Source organism: Bos grunniens, chromosome 4 (genome assembly GCF_055505025.1).
Source record: "Bos grunniens cultivar Pamir isolate PY7600 chromosome 4, Bosgru_T2T1.0, whole genome shotgun sequence".
Lineage (NCBI taxonomy): Eukaryota > Metazoa > Chordata > Mammalia > Artiodactyla > Bovidae > Bos > Bos grunniens.
Window position 1 is genome coordinate 59,108,546 of NC_141168.1, and position 25,347 is coordinate 59,133,892.

General features: G+C 45.2%; 1 protein-coding gene across 5 annotated transcripts in view; it reads left to right on the top strand.

Moving 5' to 3' along the window:
• The first annotated feature begins 9,409 nt into the window (after positions 1–9,409).
• Positions 9,410–25,347, top strand: part of EEPD1 (endonuclease/exonuclease/phosphatase family domain containing 1) — a 124,327-nt gene continuing 108,389 nt past the window's right edge. For 2 of the 5 annotated variants that reach the window (XM_086396554.1, XM_086396558.1), the window contains exons 1-2: positions 9,410–9,833; positions 10,306–11,352. In XM_086396554.1, coding sequence (XP_086252680.1) covers positions 10,469–11,352 — 884 coding nt within the window. In that variant the 5' untranslated portion in view covers positions 9,410–9,833; positions 10,306–10,468. Of the gene's footprint in view, positions 9,900–10,053; positions 10,149–10,305; positions 11,353–25,347 lie in introns of those variants that run through there. The other 3 variants (XM_086396555.1, XM_086396556.1, XM_086396557.1) reach the window with 3 other exon arrangements.

The following is a 25,347-nucleotide window of genomic DNA, read 5'->3' on the forward strand; positions in this document are numbered from 1 at the left end:
CATATTATATGATTCCATTTGTATGAAATGTCCAGATTAGGCAAATCTATAAAGGCAAAAAGTAGATTCGTATTTGCTTAGGGCTGGGGGAGGGGTAGGAATGGGAAGATTTGGGGGTGACAGCTAAAGGTATGAGGTTTCTTTTTGGAGTGATGTTCTATAAATATAGTGATGGCTACACAATTCTGTGTATATACTAGAAATCACTGAATTACACACTTTTTAAATTGGTGAATTGTATCTCAAAAAAACTGCTACAAAAAAGTAATCAATCCAAAAGTAGGCAGAAAAAGAGGGAAAAAAGATTAAGTGGAACAAAGAGAAAATAAACATCAAGATGGTCAATTTAAACTTAATCATATCAATCATCACATTAAATTTAAACGGTCTCTATCTCATTTATACTCTAATCTAAGATTAGTTTAAAGCACTTGTTTTCAAACTATGCATCAGAGTCATTTGGAGGTTTAACAAATACCCAGAGTTTCTAATTGAATGGTCTGGGGGTGAGGAGCCTGGGTATTGAGATTTTCACAAATGCCCCTGGTGTTCCCATGTCGTGCCAAGGGAAGAACTATTGCCTGTAAAACGTGGTATTTATACTGCAGTCTTGGAGAAGGCAATGGCACCCCACTCCAGTATGCTTGCCTGGAAAATCCCATGGATGGAGAAGCCTGGTGGGCTGCAGTTCATGGGGTCGATAAGAGTCAGATACGACTGAGTGACTTCACTTTCACTTTTCACTTTCATGCACTGGAGAATGAAATGGCAACCCACTCCAGTGTTCTTGCCTGGAAAATCCCAGGACGGGGGAGACTGGTGGGCTGCCATCTATGGGGTCGCACAGGGTCAGACACGACTGAAGCGACTTAGCAGCAGCAGCAGCAGCAGCATACTGCAGTCTTTCTTGAATACATTTAGGGTTTTTTGCCATATCTGAGTACCATGTGGACCTGGACATATATGACTGTATATGGGACAGCTATATCAAATCCCCAAAGGAAAACAATATAATTAAATTTTATCTTAATACTGTTGCCTGTCAAGATTCTGAACCTGAGATCACTGAGTCCCCTATGGAAAGAGATTACCAGATCTGAGAACATGTTATGGTCACAGCAGCCCTGACCTGAGACTTTCCCCTTAGTGATGGCCAGAAAAATGAAAAGGGAGAGATTCCCCATTGAGGAGTTCAATTGTATTTAGCTCTGTGTCTTCTTAACTGTCTCTTCCTCACCACTACTGGATCACACTTTGGAAGAGGCTGTTTAAATCCTTCAAGGTTAATTTCTTAAGGAAGTCATTCCTGGAAGTAGGACTATGACTACCAGATTATCAGGCCTTACTTTCCCAATATTTAGGAGAAATGTAGCTTAAGGCAATGGCACCCCACTCCAGTACTCTTGCCTGGAAAATCCCATGGATGGAGGAGCCTGGTAGGCTGCAATCCATGAAGTAGCTAAGAGTCGGACACGACTGAGCGACTTCACTTTCACTTTTCACTTTCATGCATTGGAGAAGGAAATGGCAACCCACTCCAGTGTTCTTGCCTGGAGAATCCCAGGGACGGTGGAACCTGATGGGCTGCCGTCTATGGGGTCTTGCAGAGTCGGACACGACTGAAGCGAATTAGCAGCAGCAGCAGCGGTAGCTTAAAAAGAATGGCAATGGCAATGCTAAAGGGAGAGAAGGTGAGAACCAGAAAAGTGCATCATAAGTTGAACTTGGCATGGTGTTGACATTGGGGCTGATGTTGCCAAGCGAGCCTAAAATGGGAGGCAGAGCAGAGAAGGCCCGCCTGTTGCCTGTGTGTGTATGAGAGCTGTCTCCCCTACCTCCAGCCAGAGGAACTTCCTCCTCCAGCCCATGGGCTGCGTGAAGGAGGCTCCTCACCCCACTCACAGAAGTGCAGGGCCCAAGGGCATTGCCTCATTCCCTCCTCTGCTTCTGGAGCATTCTGAGCTAAGCAAAGTCTCCTAATTAGGCACCCAGAAATCAAAGTGCTAAGCTTTACCAAGAAGTATGTTTCAGAAACCCTCCAATTTAATCAACAGTAAAGAATTAGCTGTACTATGAGAAAGCAGAAGTCTGAAACTAACTGCACATGTTGCTTTTAAGAGGAAATGAATAAAGCAAACAGGAGCTAGAGTTCCTAAGTGTGATGGTGATAATCACATCGTCTTTAAAAATTAATGAATATTATTTGCTATAATAATAATAATAATAACTCTGGGCACTACCACCAGAGGCAACGTAGAGCCTCTGATGGTAATGTTCTCCATTCTGGTACTGTAAATGAAGCCACCTTGTTCTGTTGGGACTTTGCTATAATAATCTCCAGCCAAATGCTCCATAAGAAATAAAATACCACTCAGAGAGACATTTAAGATGTTGGGGGAAATGACAAAAGCCTTCAACTGTCAGACATGAAATGAAACAATTTATGAGTCAATAGAAGATGAGTTTTGTAAGGAGGAATTTGATACAAAGAAACCCAAACTGGTACTGTCAAAATTTCCTGCCTTTCAATCCACTTTCCTGGAAGAAGGCCAAGTCCACTGAAGGAAGGAAAAATAACACTTCTGGGTTCCCTGGAAGTTGTAAATTGAGATGCCTGTTTTTAACTGCTCTTGAGTTCAGTTGTGGGGGCTCAGGCTAAGCCATTTAGTAAAACCAAAACAGATGCAGCCTTGCTTACAAGAATTAGAGCTGTTTCTTCCATGTATCTCAACAGAGAAATAGGTTCTTCTAACAGCAGTGACCCCTTGGCAGATAAACTGGCACATTTACAGACAAATGGATTGCCAATGGGAAATTTTTTTTTACAATCCTTTCTATTTACTTTATTGTCATAGAAATGTTTTGATTAATTCTCTTAAAAAACAGGACTTTGTGGGGGGGTGGGGAAGGCTTCCTCAATAGACAATCTGAATAGGTCTATATCTATTGAGGAAATTGAATCAATGACCTTCCAAAACAGAAAGTGCCAGGCTCAGATGGGTTCACCAGTGAATTCTGCCAAATAAATGTGGAAGAAATGATACCAGTTCTCTACGATTCCTTCCCAAAGATAGAAGCAGAAGGAATACTTTCTTAACTTGTTGTATGAGACCAGCACTACCCTAATACCAAAGCCAGACAAAAACATTACATTATTTCATGCAAAGGAACATTTCTGTATAGTATCATGATGTTAGTGGAGTTGTGACGGTACCATTTTGAAACCAGTCATTCAAAGTTTAAAGAAAAAAAAGAATTAAATATTTAAGTGTAGACATTATGAACTTTTTAAAAGTCAAAAATTATTATAGCTTTTCAAACTAGAAAGGAAAAGGGCACTGAATCATCCTACAGGTTTTAATTTCAAGGAAGGTAAATGTCATTTGCTATAATCCACATAAACAAAAAGCACCTTAAAAAAAAAACCAGTAAATGATTCTTGAATCAGAAAAGAGAATATCACTCTGCTCTCTCTAGCTGTGATGGGTCCATTTCTTGCTCTGACCTCATAAGGAGCCATTGTTATAAAATTCCAGACACCTATGTAGGTTCCTGGCTAGGCCAAGGTTTTTGGTCAGTCTAGCCCTGGAAGCTCGGAGAAGGCAATGGCAACCCACTCCAGTATGCTTGCTTAGAAAATCCCCTGGACGAGGAGCCTGGTAGGCTGCAGTCCATGGGGTTGCTAGGAGTCAGATACGACTGAGCGACTTCACTTTCACTTTTCACTCTCATGCATTGGAGAAGGAAATGGCAATCCACTCCAGTGTTCTTGCCTGGAGAATCCTAGGGATGGGGGAGCCTGGTGGGCTGCCGTCTATGGGGTCGCACAGAGTTGGACACAACTGAAGCGACTTAGCAGCAGCAGCAGCAGCAGCAGCCCTAGAAGGTAGCTTTTGGTCATCTGAGGGATTTTCAGCAAAGTTAAATTTTTTCTTCTTTAGCTTTTGTCTATTTTGCTTACTATTCCCCTTGCCCCCTTCTTTTTCTCATTTTTCTCTATCCTTTTAATTTTTCTAATTTAAAAATTTTCATCCCACTTTTATTTGTCTTTATTGTGTTTTACTTTTTATTTTTCATTTTATTTTTTCTCACATTTTTCTTTTCAATTTCCCTCATTTTTCTTTATTTTTTCTCACCTTTTTCTTTATTATGGGGGTGGGCACTGAGCAGAATACATAATATTCCCTTAAACATGTCCATGGGGTATGAAAAACTGCTCAAGAAATCCATCATCCTCAACTTCATCAAAGGAGGCTCTTGAGAAGAAATCATAAAGGATTCATGGATCAACATGGGCCAAGGGAGGGACTAATACCTTACATAGAGCCATTACCTGACCACAAGGATCCCAAGTAGACTGAGCTGATGGTGGCCATGGGCTACACATGGGGAGGGATCCATGACTTGTAGATGGGCCAGAAGTATGATGAACTGAAGTGATGGTCACCTATGCGCTCCTAGCCAACAAGATATCTGAGCTGGAGGGCTGTATCATTACCCTGAAACTGGCTCCTTTGGCTAATCTAACCAACAGCTGCCCTCCTTATCTATCCTGCAAATTATAGCTCACCCAAAACAGCAGAGCTTCATTCCTACTCTGAGAACAGTCAGAGCACAGCACATGAACATCAGTGGCCTGACAGCAGGGATCAGCAGTTACGATGGAAAGCCCCTACCTGGCTGGAGAAGACCACCCCAGTACTTCCCTTGGTGTGGCCCTGTGGTCTCCCCCTGCACCCACACATCACCAGCAGCACTGGTGGAACCCCCAGATGGACCTAAACTCCCCAGAAGTTATCCTCCAAAGAAAACTCCATCCACCCCGGGCAGCTTAGACAGGGTCTGACAACCAGAGTTTGCCTGACAATGTGGCCCCAGCCTCTCTCCCAGCAGCACCCAGGGGCCAATGGGAAGGTAAAATCCCTTTACCTTCATCTGCACCTGTGTTTCAGGTCAATCAGAAAGAACCAGCCTGAAGCTGAAAGCCGAGCAAAGATGAAACCTCAATTAGTCCAGGCAGTAATATAAACCAGAAAGCACATCGGGAGGTCAGGTAGGCTCCCTGCACTTTACACATGATGATCACAAGATCCATGGAGCTCAAAGAGGTGGTTCAGGAGATCAGATACTAGAAGAAAACATTTGCGGGTGGGAGCTGAGCTGCTGTGGGTACAGGGCCCCTCCTGGAGAGGACTTTGCGTGGTGGAGGACACAGGTGTGCAATCTGTCCAGCCTTCACTCAGGAGTTCAGATAAGGAGATATCCACCATCTCTATGGCCTTCAAAAGCATAGTATCCAAGATAACTGGCAGTTCAAAGGACTGCCACGGGGCACTAAGCAGACAAGAGGAGAGGACCCTGGCTGGAGACCCAGGCCAGCCCCTGCCCTGCACCTGGATGAACTTCTGAGGCTAGACTGGGCATTTCTCCTCTTCCCTGCTCTTCTCCATCCTGTCTTCTGTGTTTGTGGGGGAGGGGAAACGGCTCAGTAGAAATAAATGCAATAAAAAAACATATTTTGGGGGCTTCCCTGGGTAAACGCAGGAGACATGGGTTAGATCCCTGATCCGGGAAGATCCCGCATGACGCAGAGCAACTAAGCCTGTGCACCACAACTACTGAGCCTGTGCTCTTGAGCCTGGGAGCTGCAGCTACTGAAGTCCACATACTCTAGAGCCCATGCTCCACAAAAGAAGCCACCACAGTGAGAAGCCCGAGTACCACAACCAGAGAGTAACCCTTGCTGTCCACAACTAGAGAAAATCCCATGCAGCAGCCAAGACCCAGTACAGCCTATATATATATATATATAAAATATATATATGAAACATTTTGTTTAAACATAATCATTAAAAAAAAAACTACCCTGCTTTATTGCTACAGCTGTCACAAGACACTCATAAACCACTAGGCAAGAGATAGGCCCTTGCCAAAATTTTCTCATGACCCAATTGAATAAAAACAAAAACCTCTTTTCTTGGGGGAAATCATAGCCTGGTGAAACTTTCCTAAGAATGAGACAAAGGTCAATGAGTTGTAAAGGGGACAACATGTGGAGCCGTGACACTGGCTTTTCTTGCTGGAGAAACAAGACCTGAGGATCACATCTATATGATACACTTCGCTATGAGGCAACCACTTCAGTATTTATAAGCTTAAAACAATGCATTTGTATTCTGTCTCATGACACCTGGCCTGCTGGGTCCCCAATCCTAACTTGGGGATGTTCCCGGGTCTCTTCTATTAGCTCCAGACTCCCTTCTTGGACCCTTGTTCCCCTTCAACTTCCTCCTCTCCACCCTGGGTCACATATCCCTCCTCCCTAAAATTATCCTGTCCTTTCTTTTTTCCCTTTAAGTTCAAAGAGCACTCCTTTTTATTTTGATTTTTTTAAGATTTCCTCCCAGTCTTTGTTGAAGTCTGACTGAAGCACACTAAACTGCATATATTTAAAGAGTACAATTGTGTCAGTTTTGACATACTAATACATACAACCATGAAATCCCAAACATTTCTAGCATCCCTCAAAGTTTCCTTGTGTCCTTTTTTAACCCATCCTATCCCCAAGAAACTGCTGATCTGCTTTCTCTGTATATAGATTAGTTTGTATTTTTCCATGGAATCACAAAATATTTAGGTTTTTTTGGGTGGGGGTGTGGCTTTCTTTCAGTATGGTTTTGAGATTCTTCAATATTGTGGGTATTAATAGTTTTTTCTTTATTACTGAGTAGTATTCTGCTATATGGATGATATGCCACAACTTGTTTATCCATTCTCTACTGGTGGATTTAGGTTGTTCCTGGGTTTTTGCTTTAGAAGAAAGTTCCTATTAAAATTCATGCCCAAGACTGGGTTTATGCTTTCATTTCTCCTTGGTAAATACTTAGGAATGGAACTGTTGGGTTTTTCCCTGGCGGCTCAGACGGTAAAGAATCTGCCTGCAATGCAGGAGACCTAGGCTTGATCCCTGGGTTGGGATGGTCCTCTGGAGAAGGAAATGACTACCCACTCTAGTATTCTTGCCTGGAGAATCCCATGCGCAGAGGAGCCTAGTAGGCTATATTCCATGGGGTCTCAAAGAGTCAGACATGAGCGACTGATATTTAACTTTTCATGCTAGATGTATGTTGAGCTTTTTAAGAAATTGCCAAACTGATTTCCAAAATGGTTGTATCTTCTCACACTGCCACCAGCAATGTATGCGAGTGTCAATTGCTCCACATTCTCATCAACATTTGGTATGGTCAATTATTTAACATTTAGCCATCCTATTGTGATTTTTGCTTGTTTCAATGCACAGGAGTTTAGCTACATTTTGGCTTTCTTTATTTTCTTTATTTCTTTTTCAGGACTTTTATCTATGTGGCTGTGTCAGGTCTTGGTTGTGGCATGCAGAATCTTTAGTTGCGGCTTGCAAACTCTTAGCTGTGGCAAGTGAACTCTTAGTTTCAGCATGTGGGATCTAGTTCCCTAACCGAGGATCAAATCCAGGACCCCTGCATTGGGAGCATAGAGTCTCAGCTACTGGACCACCAGGCAAGTCCCTGGCTTCATTTCTAAAAGGTGGAACATAGGCTTCTGTTTATAGGAAACAAAACCAGATTATGTCTGCTGTGCCAGTGAAGTTAATAGTTTCCTTCTTACCCTCCAAAGTGTTCTAGATTAAACAATGAAAATGTTCCAGCCCAACTAACAATGCCCCTAGGCTGTCCATCCACAGCCAAAAAAGCCCATTAAGGCATTCTGATCAACAAAAATTTCTCCCTCCTCTTAAGATATTTTCTGGTTAAAAAAAATTTTTTTTTCTTTATCACAACAGAATGACAGGAGGAAAGGAGTAGCATAATGTAGCCTAGGGTGAGGAAGCAAGTAGAGGAGACAAAGGGGGTCAGACAAGATCCTGTTGACTTTTGGGCTGCATGCAGTCCTGAGAAACATAGGTAAGATCTATTCCCTAACTTTCCCCCACAAAAACCAGGAAATGCCCCCCTTTTTTTTGCCTAGCTAGTTTGACTTGGATTTCTGTCATCTGCAATTAACAGTCCCAACCAGTATACAAAGAAAGGCAACAGCGTTTTGTCAAGTCTTGGTTGGCTCACATTTCACCTCTGAAGTACCTCTGCCTTCCCTGAGAGCTGGTTTTTGCTGACCTAGCCTGGGGAATTTAAAGCAGAAGCATCCATCGGTCACATTGATTGGGGATGAAACTTCAGAGGTCAATGAACACCCAGGATCAAAGTAGTCAGTGGTATCACCTCACGGTTTGTTTAATTGAATACTCTAGCTCCATGTTGGAGAAGGAAATGGCAACCCACTCCAGTGTTCTTGCCTGGAGAATCCCAGGGACAGAGGAGCCTAGTGGGCTGCCGTCTATGGGGTCGCACAGAGTCGGACACGACTGAAGCGACTTAGCAGCAGCAGCAGCTCCATGTATTCGCTGTAATACAGCCGACTCTTGAATTTTTAAACTGTCCTTCAGTGGCATGATTCAAAAACCCTTCTGAATTTTGGGAAGCCAGCTTCCATTTCCAGCTAGCATGTTCTTCCTCCTTAATAACTAGATTTAATTCTTATAGGAAATATCCATATTTACTCAGAGCGCTAAACATGCAAATGAGCAACGCAGTTAAGTGACCTACGCGAACACAGCTCGAACCGGCAGTGCGCGCCCTCTCCTAGTAGCATAGAGTTGCTAGGGTTGTATGTAAGCAGGGTAAAGGTAATACACAAAAGGAAGAAAAGAGGAGGACGAAAGAGGGCGGCGGAAGATAAAAAGTTCCCATTCAGTCCTCGAATGTTCTCAGAACGCAGGCTAGGCTCCCGGCCCGTAGGTGTGCCTCCCACACAGGGAGTGTCTTAGCCCTGTCCCCACGCCCCAAAGACGGACTAAATTTGGGCTGACGGCCCGGTAGCGTTTGCCGCACCCCTAGCTGCAGCCCACCGAAAAGCTGTCGGGAGAGTCCCGCCTCGGGCGAGACTAAAAATCCTCTATGCCGTACAGCCAGCCTTTGATCCCCGGTAGCAACCCGAGCTCTGGGGCAGCGGACCGAACAGCCTTCGGGTGACCAGCCGCTGCACGGGTGGCGTCGGCCCCGCCTCCACGCTCCCGGGGCCCGCCCCCTTCCGCTCAGGCCCTGCTTCGGCTTTCGGGGTTCCATCACCACCTCTTCACGCTGGGGCCAGTCCTCTCGCAGCATAGCCCCGCCTCTCACACTCTTGGGCCTTGCATTCCAACCACCTCGCGTCCTGGCACCGCCCCCGCGCCCCGCGGCCCCGCCTCCTGAACATCAGGGCCCGCCCCGCGTTCTCGGGTTTGAAGCCCTGGTGTCCGGGCTAGAGCTCCGGCCCCGCCCCCACGTGCCCTCGGAGTCCGGAGGAGGGGTTGGAGCTCGCGAGGAGGCGTGGCCGTAGTGCGGGAGGAGGCGCGGGCCTGGTGGCCGGGACTTTGGCTTTGACACAGACGGCGATCGGCGGCTGTGGCTTTGGTGCTGGGCTCTGGACCCGGTTCTTGCGGATACCGCGTCCGAGTCGGGAGAAGGACTTTTCGTTTGGATGAACGCAACTGCGGCAGCGCCGCCAGTCTTGGTGCAGCCGCAGCGGCCGGATTTCACTGCCGCTGCCGCCTCCGCGAAGCCCTGCAGCTCCTGCCGGTTCTGGGAGAGGCACTCAAGAGTTTTCTCCAGCAGAAACAGCTGGGACGCGCGGTCCGAGGTGGCGTGGGAGGGATCCCGCGGCCAGCCGCTGATCAGCACCTGCGCCGGCGCTGTCCTGGGCTGGGCTCAGGCTTCGGAGCCGCAGGTGGAAGGAGGACGCCCCAAAGGAGCAGCTGAGAGGTGGGGCGCTAGGAACGGCGCCAACTGTGGTAGAGGATGATAAACCCTTTCTCCGTGCCCGCACTAGTGAGGATGGAATTTCAAAGTTGCTGGTGGTGCTGAATGTCAGGAGTAGGGGGCGTGGGGATGCCCACTTCCTTTTGCCTGAGAGTTTAAATGGAAGCGACTGGAGGCGGGGAGATGGCCCCAGTGCTGGAAGAGTTGAGAGGCAAGGAGGAGAGGTGTAGTAGGCTGGTGGGGATAGGTCTCCTTCCAGGAGAAGCTGCTTATAGCGTTTTTTGACCCTAACGTGATAAAAATTGGGCTTCACTAGAGGTAAATCCTCATGGGACAGCCCCCTTGTGTGTGTTTCCTAAGGTTCACAGACAGACATCAGCCCTGGACTCCTGGCTAAGAATCCAAGCTGTAGGTAGGGAGTGCTAATGCAAACTGATTAACTGATTCAATCGATTTGTGTTTATTTGTTTTCCAGGTGGCCAAGTGAAAGGTAGTTTTGGACACTCGGGGCAGGTTATTTAATGTTTGTCTAGGTAACCATTTCATGCCCTGAATCCTGCACCTTCCCTCTGTGCCTGTGAGGTCTACTGGGCTTCCTCCCTAGCCAAAAGGCTTCCTGGACTCCTCCTGATCCTGCCATGGGGAGCACCCTGGGCTGCCACCGCTCCATCCCCCGGGACCCCTCGGACCTGTCCCATAGTCGCAAGTTCAGCGCAGCCTGCAACTTCAGCAACATCCTGGTCAACCAGGAGAGACTTAACATCAACACCGCCACGGAGGAGGAGCTGATGACCCTGCCGGGGGTGACGCGCGCGGTGGCACGGAGCATTGTGGAGTACCGCGAGTACATCGGTGGCTTCAAGAAAGTGGAGGACCTGGCACTGGTCAGTGGCGTGGGTGCCACCAAGCTGGAGCAGGTCAAGTTTGAGATCTGTGTGAGCAGCAAGGGCAGCTCGGCGCAGCACTCCCCCAGCTCCCTGAGGAGGGACTTGATGGCAGAGCAGCAGCCTCACCACCTGGCCACCGCCGCTGCCGTGCCCCTCACCCCGCGTGTCAACATCAACACAGCCACCCCGGCTCAGCTCATGAGCGTGCGGGGCCTCACGGAGAAGATGGCCGTCAGCATCGTGGACTACCGCCGTGAACATGGGCCCTTCCGCAGCGTGGAGGACCTGGTGAGGATGGGCGGGATCAATGCCGCCTTCCTGGACAGGATACGGCACCAGGTGTTTGCCGAGAGGTCCAGGCCTCCGTCCACCCACACCAACGGCGGTCTGACCTTCACCGCCAAGCCTCACCCCAGCCCCACCTCACTAAGCTTGCAGAGTGAAGACCTAGACCTGCCGCCTGGGGGCCCCACGCAGATCATCTCCACTAGGCCCTCGGTGGAGGCCTTCGGGGGCACGAGGGACGGGCGGCCTGTGCTGAGGCTGGCCACCTGGAACTTGCAGGGCTGTTCGGTGGAGAAGGCCAACAACCCCGGGGTGCGAGAGGTGGTGTGCATGACGCTCCTGGAAAACAGGTGAGGATAAGAACAAGCAAGGACATTGGGTATGAAGGCAGCTCTTGCATGGCCTCATCTGTGCATGCAAATGAGTGGATTTGGGGGCGGGTCTGGAGAGTGCAAGATTTTTAAATCAGTGGGCTTGAGGCCACAGCCAATATGGTGCAGTATTCTGAGTGGCTGAGCTCTCCTGCTCCAGGATTTTCTAAATAGAGCTATCTGGACTTGAAGTCTGTATCTTGAACGTGGTATGCTGCTGCTGCTGCTGCTAAGTCGCTTCAGTTGTGTCTGACTCTGTGGGTATGTCTGAGATTAATTCCTAAATTTGGGGTCAGTGGAAACTGTATTAGTATTACTGCTTTGGAAAATGTTTGACTTCCAAGACTTCATGGGGTTTACACCAAATGAAGCACTCACAGCCTGGGAATTGTTGCCCTTCTGCATGGGTGAAAGAGTTAGTCAGAGTTTTTTTTTTCTTGGGAGGCAAAGTCACATTTGTTCTACCAAATATGCTAATTTGTGTCCAGAAAAATCTTTGCAAAGACCAGGTATTTGCAAACATACACGCTATGTAAATATATTTACCAAAATGCTGCAAATGAATCACCCTTCATTCTTTTTCCTTATTTAGCCTGAAGGTGGTTTTTAGGCCCACAGTTACAGCCCCAAATATATGTAAACCTCCCCTGTCTGAGGGCCAGAAAAGGCCAAGCTGATTGTATGGTGAACACTGGCCAGATTTCTACATTTGAACCATAGAAGAAGAGAGTCGTATGATGCCCTCTTATCTCTGAGTGTTTACCTTATTTACAACGCTACTCTCTGTGGGAACTTCCGTTGACACTCCCTAAAACAAAACAATATTATTGTAGCAGTAATTCCCGCTGTGAAATAGTGCATTATATAACACAATCAACTTTGGGAAGGAAAGAAATATTTCTAATAGTCCCTTCCAAGGCAAAACCCAAACTCATGTCCATACGGACCCTGCTCTGAAGGGAATTGGCCCTGCCACCATTCCACACCACCCCCCACCCCACGTCCACTTCTGCCTTGAGATGCAGTATGCTTGGGACCACACACTGTTTTTTTTGCACTGGGTTGTTGGTGACATGAAGTGAGTTCTCGGCGGGAAATCACAGTGCATTGTGGCAGAGCATCAGGAAAAATGAGTGAGGAGAAAACCGGGTCAAAGCATTTCCCTGGCACTGTTCCACTGGCGTGCTCTGTCACTGAGTGTTAGGAACTTGCACCACTCAGGGAATGGGACCTGGGGAACCCGAATGCACTTCCTGCAACTCCACATCCTCTATTTTGCATCATAACTCACTCCTTTTGCAAAATCGTGTAGTACACAGGGGAGAATAGGACTCAACCCAGGAGATAACCTGTGCGGAATGACTGGACAGTTGTTCTTTTCATCCATGGCCGCATGGCTGTGCATCTGGGCAAGGAGAAGGGAGGCGGAGGGCTGACTGTTTAATTCCTATTATGAGTTTTCTTAAGGCTTATTTTGGGGATGGAGGAGGATGAATCAGGAGCTGAAGTTGCCCCCATGGGGATGACCGACTGGGTAGCCCTTGCCCACTTACCATGACAGATTTTTCAAGTGTGGTCTCTGGAAACCAGCATCAGCAACTGCCACGGGAACCTTGGGTTTTCCGCAACCTCTGGGTGGTTCTGATACGCAATAAAGTTTGCACCTTGTTGTACTGTGTGTTGGCAGTCAGATGTCCTGTGAGCTGCTCTGTGAATGTTTTCCCTGAAGTGTCTTTTCTGACAAGTCCGGTGAGTCCAGGCAGCGCTTTCTAGGTATATTTTCTTTGATGGTTCTGATCATCCTTGTAGTTATTCAACCATGTGGTGGTCTTTTTGGACAGAGTTTGAAGGGTTTACTTAGGTTCTAGAACAGATGAATGTGAAGGGTGGAAAATGGGAGAGTGAACAGGAAACAGCTGACTTCAGAGTGGGCTCCGGACCAGGTCAACCAGGAACGCCAAGAAAGAGAGGTAACTTGCCCAGTGAGGGATTTGTCCTGGTGTCTCTTCTTTAGATTTCCTAGGGGGTGATGATTTGTTGAAGACGGTTGACTATTGTCCTCAAGTGAGAATTCAGGAAGAGCTTACCCAGAAGGGTGTAGAAGGGAGCATCTGGCAGCCACTTTAAATGTGGCCTGTGTCGCCATCATATTTCTCACACTTGGCCGCATCTGTTGTCCTGTGGGTTGGTGTTTCTTTTTGCCTGTTCGTGATGTGTTCAGTGTTCTGGGCACTCTAAGCACCTTGTTAGTGTTTGGTAAACCTGAAGTAATTGGCTTAGGGCCTGACTCCCTGCAGAACTGGAATGGATCCATTGGTTAGGGCACTGAAAGATGCCTGGTTGTGACGGAGTGGATCACATGTCCTCAAAACAGCAGTGTACATTCTCCAGGAGCTGTGTTCATCCTGATTCACAAAATTATCTCACATTCCAATCGATCCTTTTATTAGCAAGAGGAAAGAAATTTAATTTGAGCAAGAATGGATGCAGGTAATTTTTGGGGTGCTCTTTATATACACACACACATATACATATATATAATATATATATTATAGTAGTTATGTGACTTTTGAATGTGCCTTTGTATTTTCACAGCTTTCTCAGTAACTCTGGGAAGTAGGTAATGCATGCTTTTATTATTGAGTCTCCACCTTTGAGTAAGGAAACTAAAACCGAAGAAGTTAAGTGACTTGCCTGTATCCCACAGCTCATTAGTATGTCAGCTGGGACTAGGACCCAGAACCTTCTGACTTTAGACCTGTGCTCTTTGCAAGTGTGCCATTTTATAAGCACCTTATTTTTATCCTGCCTCTTGTTCAGACATTCCACACGCTGCCTAACCAGGGGCATTTGCCAAATTGTGTACTAGTCCTATTTTCATACATTAAATTCATTGTAAAGAAAAGAAAACCCCCAGCTCCACCTCTGTATGTGTTAAATTGGTGAAATTCCTTAACTTCTCGAAGTCTCAGTTTTTCCATATGATAAATGTAGCTAATGTAAAACACACACATACACACAGAGAAACACAAACCCTTGGGCACTTTTTTTGCAAAGGGAATAGCTGGCTCTTGTTTTCCTCTCTGTGGGTTTGTGTGTCTTTTCTTAGACTAAAACGTACCTGGCTGAGACTCTAACAGGATGGAGTCTTTTTGGCCCTGAGGTGCTGCTGCCTTGGTGGACAAGTGTGTATGAGCTACAAGAAATCATGTTTTGCACATGCAGCCTGAGATAGAGCAGAAAGCTCAATAATCACGATTACCAGGAACCTTCAAGGATGTCTTGCTGTGGCACAGAACTGACAGGTTTCATCAGATTCCTTTGCCGAGTGTCAATCTTAGGCAATGTTTTTCTTGTTTTCAGGATTTATGGAGCAAGTCTAAAAGAGGAATGCTTCTGCTAAATACTCTTGCAAAATTTGATGATAGCCCAGATATGGAATGAAGATTGTTTATTTTTTTCTATTCCAGTTTTAATGAGATATAGCTGACATATAGAACTGTAGAAGTTTAAAGTATACAGCATAATGATTTGACTCACAGATGTCATGCAATGATGACCACAATAAGTTTAGTAAAAATCTGTCATCTCATATAGGTACAAAATCAAAGAAATAGAAAAAAAAAAAAATTAACATTTTTTCCTTGTGATGAGAGCTCTTAGGATTTACTCTCCTAACAACTTTCATGGATTACATGCAGAAGTGCTAATTACGTTAATCATGTTATACATTGTCTCCCTAGTACTTTTTCACCTTTTAACTGGAAATTTGTACTTTTTGACTACCTTCATCCAACTTTCCCTCCCTCTATGCCTCACCTCTTGTAACCACAAATCTGATCTCTTTTCCTAGGAGTGAGTTTGTTTTTTGAAGGGAACTTGACCTATAACACTGTTAGTTCCTCATGTACCACATAATGATTCAATATTTCTATACATTTCAAAATGATCACCATGATAAGTCTAGTTATGATCTGTCACTGTACAAAGATACTATATCATTATTGATTGTATTCTCCACACTGAACACTGTACTTGTGACTTACTTCTTTTGTAACTTGAAGTTTCTACCTGTTAATCTCCCTCACTTATTTCTCTTCTCCCCCACTTCCCCTCTGGCAACTGTGTGTTCTCTGTCTCTATGACTCTGTGTTTAGCTATGTTTGTTAATTTGCTTTGTTTTCTAAATTCCACGTATAGTAGTAATAGTTTAGTCACTGAGTCGCGTCCTATTCTTTCGACCCCATGGACAGTAGCCTGCCAGGCTCCTCTGTCCTTGGGATTCTCCAGGCAAGAATACTGGAGTGGGTTGCCATTTCCTTCTCCAGGGAAATTCCACATATAGTGTTTGTCTTTTTCTGTCTGACTTATTTCACTTAGCATAATATCCTCCAAGTCCATCCATGTTGTTGCAGATGGCAAAATTTCATTCTTTTCATGGTTGAGTAATGTTCCATTATGTGTGTGTGTGTGTGTGTGTGTGTCTCTATGCATATACAACGTCTTTATCCATTCATTTATCAGTGGGAACTTAGGTTGCTTCCATATCTTGGTTATTGTAAACATTGCTCCAATGAACATACAGATACATCTGTCTTTTTCTTTGGATCTGTATCCTGCAGTGGGATTGCTGGGTCACATAGTAGTTTTTGTTTTAGTTTTTTGAGGAACTTCCATACTGTTTTCCGTAGTGGCTATGCCAATTTACATTCCCACCAACAGTGCGCAAGCGTTCCTTTTCTTCACATCCTTGTCAACATTTGTTATTTGTGGTCTTTTTGATGATAGCCATTCTGACAGGTGTAAGGAAATATCTCATTGTGATTTTAACTTGCATCTCCCGATAATTCGTGATTTTGAGAAGGTTGTTTGAATTTTACTCTTTGTTTTTTTGCTGAGGAATTGTTCAATTTTGAACAGTCCTTTTGGTTTCTGAAAGCATAAGCGCTGTAGGAGCTGACAGATAATCTCCAGAAGAAATAAGGAGTTTAGCATCCCACTTGCACATTTTCCCATGGTCTCCATCAGAAAGAAATGTGTCAAAGTCTTGAGTCTTTTAATGGTCTGAATTGGTTTTCTTGCCTCATGTTTGTTTGTGGTATCAAAGCACAAGGTGAATTAGTGCATGACAGCACACACTCCTTGTGAAAAAAGGGATTTTAGTTTGTCAGACTTAATAGACTCAGTATAGATACAGCCCATCTTGTTGTTTGATTCATTCATGGAAAAACATGTATTGAATGGCTGCTATGTATATGTATATGCTAAATTTGGGAGTCAGACTGGCCTTGTTTTTAAACCAAGTTAAGGAAATGTGAATCAGCTTTTATGGCTCAGCCTCAAAACATTTGGAAAAATCTGCACATTTTATCAAAATTCACCGAGCAGGACTGATACCGGGTTGAATTTTTAATAAGAGTAATGGGCTCATCCTGAGGGACTGAAGGTTGGTGGGTGCAGCCAGACATATCATCTTGGGGCAAAGTGCCCAGCAGTTGCCTTAAAGTAGAAATTGTCAAATCTCTTTTGACAGCTGTAGAAACGGAGGCTCAGAGAGATTAAATAGCATCCGTGTGGCCTTCAGAAACGAAGATGTTGGAATCAGATTTTGAAGGCAGGCATGTTTGATTTCAGAGCAGGGAATGGAGGTATCTCTTCCCAAATTCCATGGCCTTGACTGACCCTCACCCACCTGCTCTTTCCTCCCTCTCTTCGGCCTCAGGCTGGCCAGGCATCAGAGCTTTACCTAGACTCTCAGGCCGCTGGAGACCTCTGCTCCCTTCCTGTTTTTGTTCCTGTGAAGGACAGGGCTTTGGGCCAGAGGTGGAGCACTCCAGAGGGTGTCAGTTCCCCACCGCCTTGCACTGGGACCCTCAAGTGTGAGTCTGCGACCTTGGCTCCACTCCAAGGCTGTGTTCCGGTTTTCTGAGCCAGAGAGCTCTGGGTTTCCAGAGAGAAAGGTGGTCAGTAGTAAGACTGCTGAGGATTAATGACAGAAGAGGGCGTGAATGAAGGGAAGGCCTGGGGTGAGCAGACGCAGGGCTTATTTCACCAAAGGGACAGCTCTTCCTTTTGTCATTCCAGAAAGCTGGGCCCACTGGGATCTGATTCGTAGTGGGGAAGAGGGGGTGTGTTGAAAATATTGATTCTTCTAGAAGGTACTCATTCCTTTATTATTTATTCATTTAACAGAATTTTTTTGAGCTTTCACTAAGTACCAAGCTCTGGTAATAAAGTGTAGGATAAGACAAAGCCAGTGCTCTTACAGAGTTTCCATTTTAGGCAGGAAGACAAACAAGTCAGTACACAGATAAATGCCTATAGATAGTGGTGAAAGCTGAGGGTGATGGAGGCTTGCTGAGTAGATGGGGGTCAAGGAAGCCTCATCTGAGGAGCTAAGGAGCCAGGCATGGAAGAAGTTGGAGGAAAGAGTGCTTCACTAGAGGAGCCAGCAGGTGCAAAGGCCCTGAGAGAGCTTGCTTCAGACAGAGAGCCAGAGTTCCGGGAGTGGAAGGTGGCTTCCACTTCCACTTGGAGAGGGAGGTAGGGCCAGGTGGGTGGGGCCGCAGAGGATTAGAAGCAGAAGTTGATGAATTAGTTGTTATCAGATTGTTCTGTCTGCTGGGGGGTCTCTTGGAGTGTGTCCTAGGAGTTGACTAAGTGAGGCTATTATAGAACACAGGCTGAAAAGGATGATGACAGGGGAGCAGAAGTGGGTGGCAATAAGAAGATCTTTCAGAGACAAAAACTGAAAAGACTTGCCTGTGTTTGGGATATTGTGGAGATTAACTGGGTAGATTGCTAGAAGACAGGCTCAGAGGCATTTAAGAAATCTGGAGGCTGACTCACATGCCTCTGCGTTAAGTCGGCATGATGCAGCTTGGTGACCTTACCCCTCTGTCTGCTGTTGCCTCACTCTGGACAAATGTGGAATCTTGGTCCACAGTGGATGAAGAAAGAGGCCATGAGGTCCTCTGTGTAGACCAGGTGCTGGACTGCACCCCATGGGCCAAGAAAGAGCCTGGGGACAGTAACAGAGACATCAGTGAATTATTGGACAAGGATTTTATACAAAGGGTCCTGGAGCAACACCCCACCTTGTGTGGCAGACTGCAGGGCAAGACATGAGAGCAATCTTTGGTACTTAGGAGAGAAGGAGGCTACTATTATAGGGAAGAATTGAGGTCAGGTGGGCTCATCAGTTACCAGGGACTAGTTAAGTCCCATAATGAAGAGGATTGGGTAGACATGTGAGTGGAACAGATTGGTCGAGCTGGGATATACAGAGCAAGAGAACAGCTATATTAAACGGCCTAACCATATATTTGTGCTGTGCTGTGCTTAGTCGCATCCAACTCTTTGCAACCCCATGGACTGTAGCCCACGAGGCTCCTCTGTTCATGGAATTTTCCAGGCAAGAATACTGGAGTGGGTTGCTCTTTCCTCCTCCCAGAGGATCTTCTTGAACCAGGGATTGAACCCACATCTCTCTGGCAGGCAGATTCTTTACCATTGTACCACCTGGGAAACCCCAAAAGACATTTACAGAAGTTAAATTCAACGTGGATTGAATTTAAGTGCACTTACCTAGTGAGGTCAGAGGCACAGGGTGACGTCAGGGAGCTCACAGTCTCACAAGGAGACACATTCCCAGGTGCTTACCGGGTCCGTGTCTGTTTTGAAGAAAGAGGCCAAGCGTAAGCCCAGGGGTCTGGTACCTGTCTGCCTGGCTCTGGAGGCGGATGGAGAGCTCAGCATAGGGAAGGGATGTGGGGACAGGATCAAGGTGGTTGGAAAGGAATTAGTCTGGAGGGGAGGCCAGGTTCTGAGCAGCAGGAGTAGTGGCCATCAGGGTGAAGGTGAATATCAGCAACTCCCCACGCAGCCATCAGGTGAGGAGGAGGAAGTCAGTCAGTTCCCGACTTGCACAGGCTCAAGGTGTGAATCATTCAGACGAGGAGCTCCGTGGTAGAGAATAGCACTGTGGTATGTGTTATTTTTATTTCAAAATTACCCAATCTTACAAAAGATTTTATCTCAGAGTTCTTAACAATCTCTGCCAGTAACAAAATCATGCATTTCACTGATATTTGATGTGTTCCTCATGGACACCCTGGTCTTTGTGTTATCATGTACAGCTGAGTGGAAATTCCACACCTGTGCTCTTTTCAAAACATCCAGGATATTATGCAGAAATGCCCTGCTCTGCTTGCAGGCTTGCAGTTCTCAACAGAGATTTAGGAACTTAGAAACTTGCCTATCCTATTCCTGATGACTGTACACAGGCCTCAGCTGGACAGCAGTTCTTATTGTAATGTTTTGATTGACAACTGCCAAACAACTGGACTCCAGCGGATAGGAACCCTGGGGAGATGTGCTCAGAGTAAGCAGTTCTTTATTAAGAAGTCCTGACTCCTACTAAACTACTGGGGAAAGAAACCCTGAGTTTTCTTTACTGAGTACAGCTCTCTACCTCTGTTGCTTTGTTTTTTTGTTTCCAACAAACCCTTGTTTCTAGCGAGTTCTATTTTGATTTAGCCATTACCTGATTAAGCTGTTAAGCTGGGCCTTCAATTACTTTATCTAGAGGCTGCTGTAAACTCCTGAAATGCGATGCTGAAGCCATGAGAATGTTGTTACATGGCCACATTGAAGGTTGTATTTGGGGTGTGGTTTTATTGTGTTGCAGGGATCTGAATCCTATTTGCTCACCCAAAAGCTAGAGAATGAAATCAGTACTTGGTCTTTCTCAACTAATGCTGAAATCATGGTGTCTTTTAAAGTGGGAGATGTTAGATAAAATTGCTGTTTTAAAAAATACTGATCCAATTATCTGTTACAAAAAAAAAATTCTCTAGAATGTGTTTTTATTAAGCAAATTGAGTCTGACTTAAGTATTTTTGCATTCTCTCTTTCCTTAAATGAGGAAAAAGTAAAAGTTTTAGTGGCCTCTCAGTACCAGTGATTGGGCTTCCCCAGGTGGCTCAGTGGTTAAAAAAATCTACCTGCAGGAGATCTAGGAGACTCAGGTTCGATCCCTGAGCTGGGAGGATCCCCTGGAGGAGGAAATGGCAACCCACTCCGGTACTCTTGCCTGGAAAAATCCCACGGACGGAGGAGCTTGGTGGGCTACAGTCCACAGGGTCGTGGAGAGTCAGACACGACTGCCAGTAAATTTGGGGCTTCGTCTCTCTGTGTTTGGTGGGCGACCCCTGCAGCTGCAGTTCATTGTGTCATTTTACTGGTGAGTTCTTTGCAAAGTTGCAAAGTCGTTTTTAACTTGAGGACTCATTTTAAACGTGAAAATACTGCATGTCCCTCCCCCCACATAATAGTAATTGTGTTCAGTGTCCACAACTGTGGTAGCAGTAGTTGTACTAAGAACAAAAACAATGATAGTTAACACTGATAGTTGCTGTGGCTGATGTCCAGGGCTAAGTAGCTTTCCTTTGGGTATCATCATCAGTCCTCCTACACGTGCAGAAGTGACGGCTCAGGGAGGTTGAGTAATTTTCCCCAGGGTCATACACCTTTTAGGTGATGGAGCTTGGATTATAACCTAAGCAATTAGATTCCAAGGTGTGATGATAAAGTATTTAGTTCATTAATGCTTTTCCACAACTTTGTGTTTTATTCATTACCCCAGCCTTTTTACTCAACTAAGTGCTCTCTAACCAACTTGGTTCGAGTTTCATAGTGGAGCAAGGATATTTGCAAAGCAATCTGAGTATGCAATACTATATTTTTACTACTTTTCAGTCTTTTACAATCATCTTGCCCACATCTGTTTTTACAGCAGTTTCTTCAAACAATTTGCTTTCATAGAAGCTTTCCAAACATTCATCTTCCTTTTCTTAGAAGCAACTTCTGTTTCTGCTCAGACTCCTGTTTTGACAGCCGATGTCGCGGTTAGGAGACCATAGCAATATGCACAATGGGCATGAACAAGTCTGGGGACAGACCCAGCTGGACCTGGGTGAGCATGTGAGAAAGGGGAATTCATCAACTGGGAGAACTCAGTGTGGCATGGGTGCCCAGCTCCCAGCGTCTTTGATGAAGGGAATGAGGGCAGTCTGCTGAGCGGGTCCCTTGGGTAGAGGCTGGTTAGGAGAATCTCTTTTGTGTTTTTAAGGGCACTAGTACCTGGCCCAAGTTACATTACTTCTGTAGTCTAGAGACTGTATTTGCTGTGGATATATTGGCCAACCCAACATATTACAGACCATGGCAGTGACTGAGGGTTGTTACTGATAGACTATTATTTTTTCTAGATTGACTCAAAAATATAAGGCCAAGAGTTCACTGGTCCAGTTTCTTTCCCCAAATCTTTTGCAACTTTCAGAAATATGAGGTGAAGGAGTAATTAGCTTTTAAAAAATTTTTTTGACTTAAGACTTGGACTAGTCAGCATTTTCTTCAGTGCGGTAGAGAGCCTGCTTATGAAACTCACTAATGTGAGCTGGGAGGGATTTAATAAGCAGGTAGACTAGAGTCAGTGGTGTATAAAACATCTTCCTGAGTTTATAACTCTGCACCATCTTTTTAAACTGTTCTAGATTTTATGTTCAAGTTCGATTTTTAAATTCATGTTCATACATGTGAAACTGTGTCAGACACCATGGTGTCACAGTACTCACACGCTGGGCTCTGTTAAATGCCAGGCAGGGCTGTTTGGAGTGGATTTGTAATCTTAAATTGTGTTAGATTTGTTGCTTCCAATATTAACAGTAAAAGTGCCAGTAATATTTGGATATTGTTCATTTCGGTTCAGTTGCTCAGTTGTGTCCGACTCTTTGCGACCCCATGAATCGCAGCACACCAGGCCTCCCTGTCCATCACCAACTCCCAGAGTTCACTCAGACTCACATCCATCAAGTCAGTGATGCCATCCAGCCATCTCATCCTCTGTCGTCCCCTTCTCCTCCTGCCCCCAATCCCTCCCAGCATCAGAATCTTTTCCAATGAGTCAACTCTTCGCATGAGGTGGCCAAAGTACTGGAGTTTCAGCTTTAGCATCATTCCTTCCAAAGAAATCCCAGGGCTGATCTCCTTCAGAATGGACTGGCTGGATCTCCTTGCAGTCCAAGGGACTCTCAAGAGTCTTCTCCAACACCACAGTTCAAAAGCATCAATTCTTCAGCGCTCAGCCTTCTTCACAGTCCAACTCTCACATCCATACATGACCACTGGAAAAACCATAGCCTTGACTAGACGGACCTTAGTTGGCAAAGTAATGTCTCTGCTTTTGAATAGGCTATCTAGGTTAGTCATAACTTTCCTTCCAAGGAGTAAGTGTCTTTTAATTTCATGGCTGCAGTCACCATCTGCAGTGATTTTGGAGCCCCCAAAAATAAAGTCTGACACTGTTTCCACTGTTTCCCCATCTATTTCCCATGAAGTGATGGGACAAGATGCCGTGATCTTTGTTTTCTGAATGTTGAGCTTTAAGCCAACTTTTTCACTCTCCTCTTTCACTTTCATCAAGAGGCTTTTTAGTTCCTCTTCACTTTCTGCCATAAGGGTGGTGTCATCTGCATATCTGAGGTTATTGATATTTCTCCCGGCAATCTTGATTCCAGCTTGTGCTTCTTCCAGCCCAGCGTTTCTCATGATGTACTCTGCATAGAAGTTAAATAAGCAGGGTGACAATATACAGCCTTGATGTACTCCTTTTCCTATTTGGAACCAGTCTGTTGTTCCATGTCCAGTTCTAACTGTTGCTTCCTGACCTGCATACAGGATTCTCAAGAGGCAGGTCAGGAGGTCTGGTATTCCCATCTCTTTCAGAATTTTCTACAGTTTATTGTGATCCACACAGTCAAAGGCTTTGGCATAGTCAATAAAGCAGAAATAGATGTTTTTCTGGAACTCTCTTGCTTTTTCAATGATCCAGCGGATGTTGGCAATTTGATCTCTGGTTCCTCTGCCTTTTCTAAAACCAGCTTGAACATCTGAAAGTTCATGGTTCACGTATTGCTGAAGACTGGCTTGGAGAATTTTGAGCATTACTTTACTAGCGTGTGAGATGAGTGCAATTTTGCGGTAGTTGGATATTGTTAGTTTCAACTTAAATATTGTTGGAGTTTCAACTTGGAAATACAAGTTGCTTCTGTCTGTTCAACTTTTCAATAATTGAAGAGCATCTGAAACTCTAAGACGGTTGTTCAAAATGTTACTGTTTTACATATGTTAGTGTATATGCTTCCATGCTACTTTCCATTCATCTCACCCTCTCTTTCCTCTCCCCAGCCCTTGTTCATAAGTCTGTTCTCTATGTCTGCATCTCCACTGCTGCCTTGAGAATATGTTCATCAGACTCCGGGGACTCAAACTGGGGTTCTGTAACAACCTAGAGAAGTGGGAAAGGGTGGCAAGTGGGAGGGAGATTTAAGAGAAAGGAGACATATGCACACCTCTGGCTAATTCATGTGGATGTATGACAGAAATCAAACCAATATTGTAAAGCAATCATCAATCAATTAAAAAATATAATTAAAATGTTACTATTTGTAACCATTTATCTAATCTATGAAAATCAAGAATTTCTTGATCTACCAAAGCAAGATATAAAAATAAACCAGGTAATGAGTGAAAGATAAGAATGTGTGATCACCATAACCCCTGATTCCACATACAGTATCTGTGTATCAAAGCAACTGTGGCATTTTTCTTGACTGTTTATATTGGTAAAGGCTATATACTTAAACGTACTCAGTTCTTCTGAATCACGAAAGTCCCTTCCAACTCTGAGGGTTTTTGTACAGAGAGGGAAGATGGTCACTATTTCTACCAAACGTCCTTCAATTCAGAGAAGGAAAAGCAGTTGTTTTTGTAGGTAAGATTGTATTAGTTTGCTAGAGCTGTCATATCAAAGGAGCACAGATTGGGCAGCTTAAACAAAAGAAATTTATTTTCTCATAATTCTGGAGCCTGGAAGTCCAAGATCAAGGTGTCAATAGAGTTGGTTTCTCCTTGGCCTGTAGATAGCTGTCATCTCCCTGTGTCTTCATGTAGTCTTCCCTGGATACCTGCCTGTTAAAATTGCCTCTTTTTTCCCCCTAATATTTATTTATTTGGCTGCATCAGGCCTTAGTTGCAGCACGCAGGATCTTTGATCCTCGTTGCGGCATGCGGAGGCTTGAGTTGTGGCATGTGGGATCTAGTTCCCTGACCACAGATCGAACTCAGGGCCCCTGCATTAGGAGCGCAGAGTCTTAGCCACTGGACCACCAAGTAAGTCCCCAAATTTCCTCTTCTTAAAAGGACATCAGTCTTATTGGATTGGGGCTACTCTAATGGCATCCAAATGCTAGAGTACTGGGGATTAGGACTCCAACATATGACTTTTGGAGGACCTGATTCAGCCCATAACAAGAGGAGGGTAAGAAAAATTGCTCAAGAACTTCCTCTTTGGCTACTTGTGAGGAACCTGTTCCTCCTGGTTTTTCCTGGGGCAGTGATGATTTCAAGTATTTGTTTAACAAAGAGTTTAAAGCTGGAGAAAGCTGCCTTGGAGTTATTGGAGTGACAGTCTACTGGACAAGAGAAATGGCTTTCTGGCTGGGCAATAGCAGGTATGCGCCAGCAGTTAGGGACTAAGATTTGTTTCCTTTGAACTTCTCTCTTTCCAACTCGGTTTTCTCCTGAAACACGAGCAGTGACCAAACCTTCTACCTACCCCCACCAAGGCAGCAGCTCCAGTTTGCCAAATTCTCTGCTTGCCCTTGGCTACCAGTAATGGTGCACATGAGTTGGTCTGCCCTTCAGAATTTTAGTGCCCTTTAGCATTGCTGTGGAGAGGCATGATTCGGAGGGACCTCTGAAGCCTACTCACCTTCAGCTGTCCCTGACTTACTGTTAAGCATCCCAGTCACGGGCTCCCCTATCGGGCTGTGTTTCCCCTCGCGTTACAGTCATTCTGTTGTCATTGCCTGCATGATGCCTTCCGCACCCCAGACTGTACATACAACCTAG